Genomic DNA, 13,046 nt, shown 5'->3' on the forward strand with positions numbered 1-13,046 from the left:
GAGGGTTTGCGCGGTAATAGTGTAATGACGAAGCGCCAGAACATTGTCATGTGACCACTGTAATGACCGACTCTCTTCACCAGCCATGCCGCGTCATGCTCGTCCTTCAGCACTTCGCGTGACAGATACCATGCCGACATGAACTCCTGTAGGGACAGGTGAGCGAAGCGGTACTGTCGGTTCTCAGTCGAGCTGCCGTCTTTGTAAGCAATTAGGAGTCCAAGCTGAAGAGCGGCATCACTTAGACCGGCGCTTTTCACTTCCGACTCGCTGAACACGGCCTTTTGCTCCGACAACATTGCAAGTGCGAAGCGGGAGACCTCGTACAGCAACTCCATCTCCCGTGCATCCGTCCTGGCAAACGACTTGTGCAATTTGCCTGCATTCCGCTCCAAGACACGTAGAAGTAGCGACTCGTACAATGCTGTGCTCGATTTCGCCAAGCCACGTCCGCTGTGGTACAGCTCACATGCCAGAGCAGCAAATAATGGAGTTCCCATCAATGCTAGCATGTCCGGCTGTGCATGCAGCTTCTCCAGCATCTCCTCCGCTTGTTTTCCGCCCACCACTTTTCTCACGTACGTCTTCACGTTCTCTTGTGAGAATCCGATAACCTCCAGTTGTTGATGGTACTTTCCACATTGGCTTAACTTGTACGCATCGGCGCATGGTCGAGATGTGACCACCACATGCATATCAACACTGCGTTCCCTCAACAGCATGTCTTGCATGTACGGGCTACATTTCTCCAGGCTGCATTCGTCCATGCCGTCAAGCACAACACAGAGACGTGACGGATGACGGCGAAAGTAGCGAGCTATCTCCTCCAGCTCATCTTGTTCCATGTCCAACCTGTCGAATCGAGCAGCCAGCAACTCACACAGGCTAGTTGCAGATCGCACCTCAGCACGTCGTAACTCAACGGCCAAGACAAGATCAATCTTCTCCTTCAACAGCGAATCTATAGCCCACAGGTATTCCAGCATGAGAAGGAAGATTGTAGATTTGCCACTGCCCGCACTGCCAAACGCAAGCACGTTATTCTTTTTCACTCCAATGGACACGTTGCTAGCGGCACGAGACAGAAGTCCACATTCGGAATCAACTACTCCGCTGGCACTTGCTTGGTCCTTTGCACTATCGCTACCTGTGTCAGAGAAGATCTCGCTAAGCTCAATCCCACGTGTCTTTTCGGACTTTCCATCCTGAGCTGCTCTGATAGCATTTAGCTGGCGTGCTCTCTCAGTTTCGGAGGAAAAGAACGACTCGCTCTTGAAAAGTGTTTCTACTTCATCCTTCGTCAGCAGAGTAAGATTGACAAAGAGCTCGCTCAAAGCTATTTCCCTATCTGTTCCTAACCCCCCGCTGATCTGCACACCACGATCCTTGACTGCATCACGCAATCGTGTCTGCGCCTTCAGGAGAGACGCTGGGAATTTGTGATCCTCCGCCATCGTCAGTCCTCAAGGGATTCTGAGTATCGATCGTGTCTTCATCATCTACATAATAATTACAAAAAGAAATCACAATCACTGATCAACTCTTTTTTAAAGTTTTTTTGCACCGAAGCAGAGCGCTCGAGCCATCTGTAATCTGTAATTACTTTTTTACTTGATCAAGTGCCAGAAAGTGAAATCGCGTCCCCCCCCCCCCCCCCCCCGGCCTGTCGAAGAGGGTTTTTCGGCGTGGCTGGGTTGGCACTTGGCACCAGGGAGTAGTACAATACCGGGAGGTGACACGGGCACACATCCGGGATTACGAGCTTTGCCTCACAAAAAAAATACAAACCGCGCGAAAATTCAAATTTTTGCTCTTTTGACAGCGCTGAGAAACCTTCGAATAGTGACGAGAAGACCAGACGTATCCCTTCGTGACAAGCTGCTACTTGTTCTTTTCAGCTCGAGCCTTTTTTGGGAGCTACTCTGGTACATCGTCCACACTGCTGCCAAGTCTCGACTTCCCAAAATGGATGGAAGTGACGAATATGGAGGACGCTATCCTAGGTAAGTAACGTGATGGAATTTTCTCATCTTGACATGGTGTAACACGAACCTGAATTTCTCATTTGGACCCACTCGGACACCTCACCAAGTTGGGATATTTCGAAACTATACCTATTTGTCTACCATTCTACTTCATCTCAACGTGTTAGCTAATGTAACTCTTTGGAAAACTCATTCCGAAAATTTTGAAACTTATTTATTTGTATAGACTTGAACATAATGTTCAAGATCACTTGTTTTCAGCACTGAATGAGGCCAGGCCTGCTTGCTTTGTTGCTTTTTTAACCCCCAGAACCCGTGGACAGAAGAGGAAGAGCGACGACTTGGGTGCGGCAGCGAAGTCTGCCTGCCCAACGCCAATTGCTCCTCACCCAAAAAGTAAACAAATTATATAGCAGGAGTGGTCTCAAGTGGTTTCAATGCATTGTGTTTTTGGGATGTTGGTGTGTACTTATGCAGTCCTAGCGTGTTGAGCAATAGCAATCGTGAGAAGGGTATAATTCTGCAATACAACATTGTTGATTATAAATATGACACTGAAGCAATACTGAAACTACGTTTTGGGGTTGTATTTGTTTTCATGCGTGTTCTACAGCGCACCCCATTGACGAAGATCATCCTTGTATAGACGATGATAAATACTCTCATCTGACAAGGTTAGTTGCACAGTTCTCCCATATTTGTAAGGTGGACGTCGGATATAACATGGCTTATCTCTTTTTGGTATGCCATCTACTGCACAGAACACGTCATCAGAAGTCACTGCCTGCTGCGAATAACAGCGCATCGTGTATGAGAATCTCTTCACCAACAAGTAGACACAAATATACACCCACACACCTACACACACCCTCGTGTACTTGTACACCACACACGCGCGCGCACGTGCGCATACATACAACTATTCATCTTTATCCTTTTGTGTTTGACATGATTCCACGGTGCCATGAAAGTAACATCTTTACTTATAAAGAAGAGGCACCTGTGACGTGTGTGTGTGTGTGTGTGTGTGTGTGTGTGTGTGTGTGTGTGTGTGTGTGTGTGTGTTACGCTCAGGCCATCCTGCGGAGCAGCGCTGCCTTGAGCACGCGAAGCGTGCGAACAGTGTAGCTAGCGGCCGCAGAAGCACTGAGCACGCGAAGCGTGCGAATCGTGTAGCTAGCGGAAGCAGCCACAGAAGCACTGAGCACGCGAAGCGTGCGAATCGTGTAGCCACCACCACGTGCTGAGCACGCGAAGCGTGCGAACAGTGTAGGTAGCAGACACGATCAGTACGAGTAGCAGTAGCAGCCGCGCGCAGAAGCACTGAGCACGCGAAGCGTGCGAATCATGTAGCCACCTAGCCTAGGCCATAGGTAGCACTAGCAGCCGCACAAGCGCTGCGGACCACGTGAACCGTTCTCTGCAAATAGAAACATCTGCAACAAAAGGATACAAAAGATCTGCACTGACTGCACTCTGCATCTGATCTGCAGTGAAGAGCGCATCGCACTTTTGTTCGTAAGTTTATGAATTTTTTGAGCCGCTTCATCCGCCACCAGGTGATGGACAACCCTGACCAGCCTCCCGAAGGCGTAACAGACGTCCCTCCTTCTCCTTCCAACGATGAAGAACCTCCCTCACCAGGACTTCAGCGGTCTGGCCACCACCACGTGCTGAGCACGTGTGCTGTTCATGTACTTGCTTCACCGGTGCACCCGCATGCCACATTCGGCCAGGCAACGCTGGCCGGGGGTGCTGCTAGTTGGTTATAATCAAGGAGTAATGGTATTGTACGATTCTGATTGCGTATGCTCTTGGTGGCCATATATAGCAGGGAGTAGTACAATACCGGTATTGTACTACTCCCTGATATCTAGTTCATCGTCACGCAGCTCCCCACAAAGTACAAATTGTAGTAAAAGCAATTACGTACTAATATGTATAGTAATATGCAGACACATACAACTAGTAGTCACACAAAGTATCTATAATAAGCACACGTACTAGGAATAGTACGTAAGCAGGCTATCTTTATCCTTTTGCGCTTGGTCTGATTACCTGCATACATGACTTACACGGCATGGTCACTTGCACCAGTAACATTGTACATAATTCCACACTGCCTTATCATCAACACCAGTTCCTGTTAACGCGTAACATCTCAGGCTTTGTAGCAGGGAGTAGCACAGTGCCATTGTACCATTGTGCTACTCCCTGCTTGACACAGACTTGCGTCATAGTGACATTTGCGAATAGCTGCCCCTGCAGTATAAAATTTATTAATTTTTATTTTGTGTTTCTCTCTGACGACTATAGCATCTGGATTCGGAATAGCCTTACTATCTTGAGACGGGTCAGCCATACCTGAAACATGTTGTTCATTGTGACTAAAACTTGACTCAACATTATCTATTCCCCTAGAAACGACGTGAATAACTAAATGTAATACAAATTAAATTAGGAAGAAAATTTCACTCTTACAAGCCGCCCACGTAAATACTGGACACACTGAAGGTACCCGTGCGAAGGCCAGCTGCTACTTGATATCCTTCGTAGGATTCATCCTCATCACTCAGCAAAGACTGATGGATTCGTTCCCTACATCGTCAAAACAAACTTCAAAAAGTACTGCTCGAAAACTTCTTGAGAGCATTCTGCCACTCTCTTCAAGTCGTTCTATGAATTTTTTGAAAAATGCTACGAAATGCTACGATAAATGGTACGCGAAGTACGACAGTTCGTGACGTTTCCCGGGACACAGCGCTCCACAGAAAAGTGACCTGAGGCAAAGCTCGCCCGCCTGAATGTGTGGCCGTGTCACCTCCCGGTATTGTACTACTCCCTGCTTGGCACCGTACTACTACTGTACTAGAATGACTGTTTAGTTGGGACATTCTTCCAAAACATGACGTCACAGAATTCGTAAAAAAAGACAACTTTTGTCGCAAGCGGCTAGCCTGTCGCGCGCGCGAGACTCATCATGGGCGCGCTGGAGATCCGGAGCTGCAGCAAATGCGAAGCGCGACACACGAGCGCGACCCAAACTGTGTCACGTGTGTGTCGAATCTGACCGTCGATTATTTACTCGACAATTCCAAAAATCAGTGCCATTCATTGGCTTTAGCTTTGCCCTTGAACTTGAAATCTCGTGCCTTATTCTTTCCTGGGGACTGGTGTTGGATATTGAACGGGCGGAGTTACCGCCGGGATGATGGATGAAGGAGATGATGGCCTAAACTTGGCTGCGCGCATTCTCATTTTCGCGTGGCCTGCCACTAGTGTTTCGCAGATTCACAAAGGGTGTCACAGGCATAGCTGGAGGAAGAAAGGTGAGAGAATCGGTTGCACAGTGCAGATCAACCCAACCATTTGGTTGTTTTAATTTTACTTCGCACAGTCAAACGGGATGACCACCCAATAAAATTTCCGAACGTGACATTTTTCTAATTTATTGATTTTCCCGCATTACTAGTATACCACAGTTTGTTGTTCACGTTATTTCGCTTCAACTTTTGAGGTATGAATTCCTTAACTGCAGACTCGACATGCAAGCTCCATACTGACCAGGCTGTGTCAACATCAGGTCACGGCTTGTTTGACTTTGTCCGTTAGGCCGTGTTTGCATAGATATTGTGATGGCGTCAAAGACAGTTAAAGATTGTGTTGGTGGTGTGTCGGGGGTATGGTCCCCGCCGAAACTGAATGCAAGTTTAAGAAAGACTAGGTCTAGTGAGTTATGATCAGAAGTGTCCTGTGGGTCTAGCCCTCAGCCCCTCTGCGGCAAGCAGTAAACTATATTTACAGCAAAAAGCGCAAAACAAGACTTGATTTTTTACGCGGCTCTTTTCACCGTGATAATTATTGTACACGTGTTATGAAAATTTGAAATACTCATGGCAACTGGTGGGTGAATCATTCAAAAATGCAAACGTGCCCGCTGTTGAGTGCAGCCATGTGAATCCACACAGTCACTTTTTCTCGTAAATCACTCGCCGTAAAACGTGCAAGTGGCTGTCGTGTGAATCGCCTATAACCGACTGTCCACAGTTGTCGAAGTATTTTCCAGCACTCACTGTACTTTATTAGAGAGGTTGCGCATAACGTAATTACGTTAGTTAAAAAAATGTAGTCGATCTACGGAAAGTCTTACGTAAACTGCATGCGCATCTGGGTTCCGCCATACGGAGTTTTCAAATCATAGCAGACTCAGCGGAGGACGTTCAGGTTGGTTGTTACTCTTGAGTTTCGTGCCGTTAGGCAATCATCAGACAACTGATACTCGGGTCTACCTAACAGTGAGTCAGTATGCTTATAAATACATAGGGCCACAAGCATAAACAAATTTAGCGCTAAATCTGGTGTAAGGTATGTGTCGCATGATGGATGTTACCAAAACTCGAACCACTGCATGCCACCCTCAAAGTGATGGCATGGTGGAAAGATTCAACCGCACACTCGAAGCCATGATTGCCACATCTATCTCCGACCACCGCGACTGGGACCTCCACCTCCAACATACAGCGTTAGCTTATCGCACCAGTGTTCATGCATCAACAGGTTACACTCCGTTCCTCATCCAATTCGGACATGAAGCTGTTCTCCCACTCGACTTGGTCTATGGTCGACCCCGTGATGCTCCACCGTCCTCCTATCATGAGTATGTTCAGTCCCGACACACCATTACCACGAATGCTTTTACGCGTGCTCGTCAACATGGAATCACTGCCCACCGCCTGCAGAAGAAACAGTATGATGGTACGTCTCGCCCTTCACCCAGGTTTCAGAAATCCGACCTAGTGCTTCTCCACTCCCCTGTTGTCCCCACGCATTCGTCACCGAAGTTCCACAAGTTCTGGACTGGTCCGTACATCATTACAAGTGTGATTGATGAAGTGACAGTACGTATTCGGAAACAAGATACCGCCTCTCGCACTGCTATTGTGGTCCACGTCAACCGACTAAAACCATATGTTCAACTACGAGCACCGCCTCCGTCTCCCGTATCCTATGATGCTGATGTCCACATTGATCCCGCTGTTGTCCCTCCACCAGCTGCTCCTCCTCCTCCTATTGCTCAAGCCCATCCGTACAACCTACGAAATCGCCTCCATATTCAGCCGCCTAACCGATACTAAGTATACATCACGAGGACGTGATGAAAAATAGGTAGGGAGGGTGTAGTATCCCTGGCCCTACTTATAACCAACTCTTGTCCCACCGGTTACTCCTAAGTGCTTCTCCCAGCAACCACTTTAATACTTTAAAGTAGGACTACTAGACAACCCTGCCTGCAGACCGGTACGGCATGACCTGTATACATGTTGCACACATTCATGCTGTACTACATTACATTGATTCCTATAGCCCGTTCCTCATCACTAACTCTTTTGATTACTAGTTCTAAGATATCTTCCGCTTCTCTTCTTCTGCCAGATGTCTTCCCAGAATCCATGTCCTAGCTCGCACACAGTCAAATGGCTTTTCCAACCGCTGTCCTCTTAGTAACCTTCACGCCCAATTACCCTGCCTGCCATTCACATTAGTTTCCTTCATACTGTTAGATTGCATTCCTGTTACCTAATGGTTGCTCGCTACTTAGGTCCATTCTTCCTCCTACCTATTCCTTTCACGTTATCTCCTTGTACGTCTTCTCCTTGCACTACTATTTCTCCCCTTGCCATGTATATGCTGTCTATGCTATATAAGCCCTATCTGCTCTACCAGAGATAGAATTCGCTCATAGCAGAGAAGAGAGTCCCTCCTGGCAGATTGAGCCGGAGCAGTTATATTCCGTTCAGAGTCCCTCCAGGCAGATTGAGCCGGAGCAGTTGTAAACATAACTTCAGGCAGATTGAGCCGAAGAACATAATATTAGTCAGTCTTCTTGTGTGCCTCCTGATACCACTCGGCGACCTATTACACTAGTGTCAGCCTGAGTGCGTGCAGGATGCTAGTAGTTTATTTACACGGTCAAGTAGTTTTATATGTACTCAAGTCGGGACGTCAGTGCGTGCAGGATGCTAGTACTAGTAGTAGTAGTTTATTTACACGGTCAGGTAGTTTTATATGTACCCAAGTCGGGACTTGCACGTGCGCCGCGCGAGTCATCCATGCATGGTGATTTATTTTTTTTGAATTCATAATTTTTGCTGAGGCCATTTGAAATTTCCTTGAGTTGCGTTAGTTGTGGCCAGGCGCTACTAGGCCAGTGTTGCTGTCTGGGTGTGGTGCTTCTTCAAAGTATCTTTGGCTCACGTAGGGTAGTCATGGCGTGTGCCACGTGGGTCTGCTCTCATGATGCGTTTTCTGGTCGTTCCCGGATCGTCCTGTGCCTCTCATTTCAAGTATCGTAGTTATCGTTGCAGTTAGAGGATTTTAGGTTTGGGCCTCGTAGCTTTGGCAGAGGTTGTTTGGCTACCCTCCGCCTTCTCATCTTCAGTTGGAGCAGGTATGGATGTTTCTTAGTATACTTCAAATCCACTAGGCATGCAGTTGGTCTTGGACGGCTCGTCAATGGAATTTTCAAATTTCAGATTTCGCGTCACTGGCTTTATTATTTTCTGCCTGCTGTTACACCAATCTAATCATGAGGGACACACAGTTAGTGGATATGACTGATGGGTATGTTGGGGTGAGAGTTAGGGTTATGGTTAGTGTGGGGGCCAGGGTTAGGGTGACTCACTACATCTATTGATTGTTAATTGTGGTGTATGGGGGGATTAATAATAATAATAACTCGGATTAGTGTTAATTTTAGTGTGTGCTCAACAGATTAGTCATTGAGGGGGGGGGGGGACTGTTTAGTAATTTGTGAGCGGTGTACAGGTTATGGTTAGGGTTATGGCTAGGGCCAGGGTAACTCACTTGGACCACTGGTTATTAATAAGGTGCGTCGGGGGATTAGTATTTGGCATGTGTCCGCAGATTAGTCATTGTTGGGGGCATACTGTTTAGTAATTTATCAGCGGTATACAGGTTATGGTTAGGGTTGGGGCCAGGGTAACTCACTATGTCCATTGGTTATTAACCCTTTCAGTGCCAAGGACGAGATAACTCGTCCTACAGACAGACCCCCACGCGATTGGCCAAGGACGAGATATCTCGTCCTCGTACTAGTCGTAGTGCGTACGTTACATTGCAGTGCATAGACAAGTGTACAAACTATCGTAACCCTGTGAAACATAAACGCATCGCGACAATCAATACACCGTTGGAAAGGTCTTGAGCTCATCTTCCCGTGGATATAACGTTCGTCGCGATGGGATAAAGAATCACTGAGCGGCGACAGGATGAACACCAAAATCACGGGCCGGAGCGAACACGAATGTTTTTGTTCATGACTTCGCAGTTTTTTGGTGCGTGCTAGGGGATTTCCCTTTGGCACGACGCATGCGTGGTGGACATCAAATGAAGCGCTTGGATCTCAGCTTTGCAGCGCAGTTCGAATCGTGAAAATCGGTTGAATTTGGGCAAGATGCCGAACAAGAACGTGAGACTGAGTTGTTGTGCCGTTCCGAGGCACGGTGGAGTAGTTCGGAGAGGAGGTGGAAGTGGCCCTGGTGTGTCTATGTTGCTGAGATCTACCATGATGGATTCGCTTGGTCCTGATCTTTCCAACGAGCCCAGGATGATGAAAATCCATCATGGTGGAGTGAAATGAGAATAAATTCCATTCAGAGCTGTGCGCGCAAACTACACCAAGAGAGTCGGTGCACTGGACAGCCGGCCGATTGGAGAAAAGGGGCCCGGCATGGAAAGGGTTAATTAAGGTGGGTAGGGGATTTATAATTTTAGTGTAGTAGGGATTAACTTGTGCCGACTGAAGTGTTGTTTCTGTTTTGTTACCTTTATTTTTGTTTTGTCATTTTCTTTATTGTTTTTGGGTACTTTGTTTGCTTCAGTTTTTCTTTACTCTTGTTATTTATTTATTGGTTCCCTTTGTCTGTCATCTTTGGTTGTGCTTTAGCGTCAGGTGGTTTGATCTCAGAGCGAGAGAAGGGCTGGTCGACGATCGTTCTAGTGTTCCTCTAGGGCCGGAGCAACGTCGTGTGCTGGCGTTCGGCCTTGGGTAAGCGGAGGTGTTCTCTTGTAAGGTGTCTTCCCACTTCGTAGTTATCGAACAGGCGATTGTCTTCCTTGTTTACTTTGTTGCTTTACCTACGTACCTACGTTGGTGCGTTGCCTTTATCCGTCTCCGTTGACTGCTATTCTCCTCCGGTGGGCTGGCTTTTCCACGCGTTTACACGGACTATCTACTCTCGTTTTTTTGTTTTGTTTTTGTCCTCTTTGGTAGTTATGTGCCATGGGGGCCTTATGATCGAGCCAGCGACTTTATTGGGGCTGGAGTCTTCATGGCTGGTACGTTCAGTGTTGTGTTCTTCAGATCATGCGTTTGGATTATTCTATGTGCTGGGTTATGGGTTGCGATTTTAACTTATTTATCTTCCTGTGGGTTGGATGCTGCGGTGGCAACGTGTCTGCTTCCCTGTTAGTTAACTTCTTACGGCAATGCGTGGTGTGGTGTGTGTGTGGTTCAAGCTGTTCTGCCTTGTGTTGCTGGGTGGTGCGATACCGTTGTGGGGTTAATTTCGTTCTTCAATCCCAGTATGCTATGTTGTGTGGTGGGTGTTTGGGTTATGTGGTTTTCTTCACATTCTTCTACATGGTGAAATGCTGTCTACCTTTCTTCTTGTTGGTTCTCACCGAGTCGTTGTTTCTTCGACCGTCAGTGCGTTGTGCCACTGTGGTATCCTTCCGTGGCAATGGCCTGGGTGCTTTTCTCATTTGGGGCCTGCTTCTTCGTAGCTGGTACGTACATGGTTGTGTTCCTCCTCCTGCCGTCTGTTCGTGTTGTTGTTGTGTGTGTTTGCTTACTACTATGGGGTATGTTGGGCAGATAGTTGTCTAAGGTTTAGGCCTGTTAGTGGTGTCAGCTAGTTTGTTGTTCAGTACAGAATTTGCTATTTCAGTAGAGTCCTTATTCCCCCAACTTACTCCCTTGGCTATAGTGTAGGAAATCGTTGTCTTTTTTCTTGGCAGTTGGTCTTTCTACTGGTCAGTACTGTCGGTTAGTTAGAGTCCTTGTTGGCGGGTGGTTGTTTCCCGCTCTTTTCTATGCACGCATGCGTTCTGTGTTTATAGCTAGAACAGTGTAGCGTGCAGCTGTCTGGTTCTGTGTTTATAGCTAGAACAGTGTAGCGTGCAGCTGTCTGGTTCTGTGTTTATAGCTAGAACAGTGTAGCGTGCAGCTGTCTGGTTCTGTGTTTATAGCTAGAACAGTGTAGCGTGCAGCTGTCTGGTTCTGTGACTGTGTGCCCTACTGTTGTCGTGACGTGGTCAAATTTGTGTAGTGTAAACGCATACTGTCGGGCTGTCTGTACTGGTTGTACTAGTTGTGTGTGTGTGTGGGTAACAGTCAGTGCACGTGTGGGTAACAGTCAGTGCGCACGTGCCGTGTCACTTGATTACTGGTAGTTATTTTTAGGTGGCGTGCCCTGGCGTCTTATTTTGTACTCAGTTCAAGTCGCGTTCTACTGCTAGTAGTCATGGTAGTAGTACTAGTCTGTTTATTTATTTATTTTTGCCTCGGTTCTGTTATTTTTCAGTGTTCTTTAGTTTTGGTGCAGGGTCTAAGTTTTTTCTTGAGTAGTCTTTAGCTGTGCTAGTCCAGTGTGGCAGTCGGTCTAGCGGTCTGTTCTCTAGTTGTTACTTGTTCGCGCTGCGCCGCTCAGTTCTGGTAGTCTAGTTGCTGTCGCAGTAGGCGAGTTGAGGTTGGATCTCGTAGCTGTCACTTGTCTATCTACTCGTCTCTACGGTGTTTTCTCCAGTTGGAACAAGTATTGGCTTGTTTTCTTTCTACCTTCACCCACAGGCCGTGTTCCTAGTTAGTGAGGACTGGACACCCTAAGTCGGGTTGATGCCGGCTCCGGCTCCTCAAGGCCCCCTCCCCTTGCCAATCCCGTTGGGAACGGGGGTATATACACGTAAATCCTAGGTATTTCTACGTCTCTAGGGTCCGTTGTGGGGTCACCCATCTGTTTTCTAATTTGTATTATTGTGTGTTTTGCTCTGCATTGACTACAGATTTCTTCAACGTTGCTGAGGGCTCTATGGCTGCCCTCCCGTTCTCGCGCGTCGGACGTCGTCGTTGCGTAGTGCTGTATTGTCCATCTACATTAGTGGCTGCAGGGCCGCCATCTTTCTCTGATTCAGGATTATAATAGTCTGGTAGGTTTATTGCTGTGCAGTATAGTTTGTTTAGTTCTATTCTCGACGTATTATACGGTGTGGAGTCGTGTTCCTTGTCCTATCCTCGACTCATTGTTGTTTATGTCGTCTATTGTGGTAGACTGTCGGCGGCACACTATGTGCCAGTTTGTCGTAGTAATTCCTTCCACACCCCTCCTCCTCTTTCATCTCTTGTTTCATCTCTTGTTTCATCCCTTGTTTCATCCCTTGTTTCATCCCTTGTTCTTCTTTTTTGAGGTCCACTGGTCCACTGGTCTACTGGTCTACTGGTACTCACTCCCAGTCCCAGTGGACTTACTGTTTCTGTCTTTTGAATTTTATATCGGTCTAATCAAAGAATAGGCTGCGCCAAGTTTTTGTTCTCTAAATAGTGCTCCACAGAAGTGTGCCAATAGTCAATTCATCTATTTTTGTAATATCAACAATAAGATCATAATGACTGGGTGGACCCAACTCCCCCCCCCCCCCCGGCGGACAGACACAGAGCGGCAAGGTGTGCGGTAATGAGTTTGCGACTGAGGGGTGCAAGCTGCATGTTGGATGGGTGCGGTATGTGCGAGCTAGGGTAGTATGAGTGTGCGGGTGGGTCAATGCGGCCACCCCGAAGTGGATGCGGTGTTATGGGATCTTGTTCCCACTTTGTGTTTGTGGGTGTTGCATGTGTGTGTGTGTGTGTGTGCGTGCGTGCGTGCGTGCGTGTGTGTGTTTAGGCCATCATTTTTTATATCTATGTTTCGCGTCAGTTCAACTTCCAGAATCATAATATATGATTCCACCAATATGCGAGAGGTGGAAAAAATAAAAAGTTGCAAA

General features: G+C 47.2%; 2 protein-coding genes and 1 long non-coding RNA gene across 5 annotated transcripts; all 3 read left to right on the forward strand.

Moving 5' to 3' along the window:
• Nucleotides 1–1,743: 1,743 nt before the first annotated feature.
• Nucleotides 1,744–3,044, forward strand: LOC135828450 (uncharacterized). Its single transcript, XR_010555671.1, has 3 exons — nucleotides 1,744–2,381; nucleotides 2,599–2,659; nucleotides 2,747–3,044. It is a non-coding gene; the product is annotated as an uncharacterized LOC135828450 (long non-coding RNA).
• A 3,320-nt stretch (nucleotides 3,045–6,364) lies between these two features.
• On the forward strand, nucleotides 6,365–7,120 carry LOC135828100 (uncharacterized). Its single transcript, XM_065340533.1, has one exon. The coding sequence runs from the start codon at nucleotides 6,365–6,367 to the stop codon at nucleotides 7,118–7,120; it is 756 nt and encodes a 251-aa protein (XP_065196605.1).
• Nucleotides 7,121–8,179: 1,059 nt separating this feature from the next.
• LOC135828497 (uncharacterized) lies at nucleotides 8,180–12,710 on the forward strand. Of its 3 annotated transcripts, none has more exons than XR_010555686.1 (4): nucleotides 8,180–8,433; nucleotides 9,952–10,053; nucleotides 10,279–10,793; nucleotides 12,069–12,710. XR_010555686.1 is itself a non-coding variant. In XM_065340939.1 (4 exons), exons 1-4 carry the CDS (start codon nucleotides 8,572–8,574, stop codon nucleotides 12,203–12,205), a joined length of 339 nt encoding a protein of 112 aa, XP_065197011.1. In that variant the 5' UTR covers nucleotides 8,445–8,571; the 3' UTR covers nucleotides 12,206–12,710. The 3 variants fall into 3 exon arrangements, 1 of the variants encoding a protein (XP_065197011.1); XR_010555687.1 differs by having other exon boundaries at nucleotides 9,958–10,053; XM_065340939.1 differs by lacking the exon at nucleotides 8,180–8,433 and adding an exon at nucleotides 8,445–8,606 and having other exon boundaries at nucleotides 10,279–10,343.
• Nucleotides 12,711–13,046: the final 336 nt, after the last annotated feature.

This window comes from Sycon ciliatum, chromosome 12, assembly GCF_964019385.1.
Source record: "Sycon ciliatum chromosome 12, ocSycCili1.1, whole genome shotgun sequence".
NCBI lineage: Eukaryota > Metazoa > Porifera > Calcarea > Leucosolenida > Sycettidae > Sycon > Sycon ciliatum.

Coding starts and splice junctions, on each gene's coding strand:
- LOC135828497 (XM_065340939.1), top strand. CDS start 8,572: ATGAGGGACACACAGTTAGTGGATATGACTGATGG. Junction 8,607..9,951: donor TTAGTGGATATGACTGATGG/GTATGTTGGGGT, acceptor GTTGTGCTTTAG/CGTCAGGTGGTTTGATCTCA. Junction 10,054..10,278: donor GTGCTGGCGTTCGGCCTTGG/GTAAGCGGAGGT, acceptor CCTCTTTGGTAG/TTATGTGCCATGGGGGCCTT.
- LOC135828100 (XM_065340533.1), top strand. CDS start 6,365: ATGGATGTTACCAAAACTCGAACCACTGCATGCCACCCTCAAAGTGAT.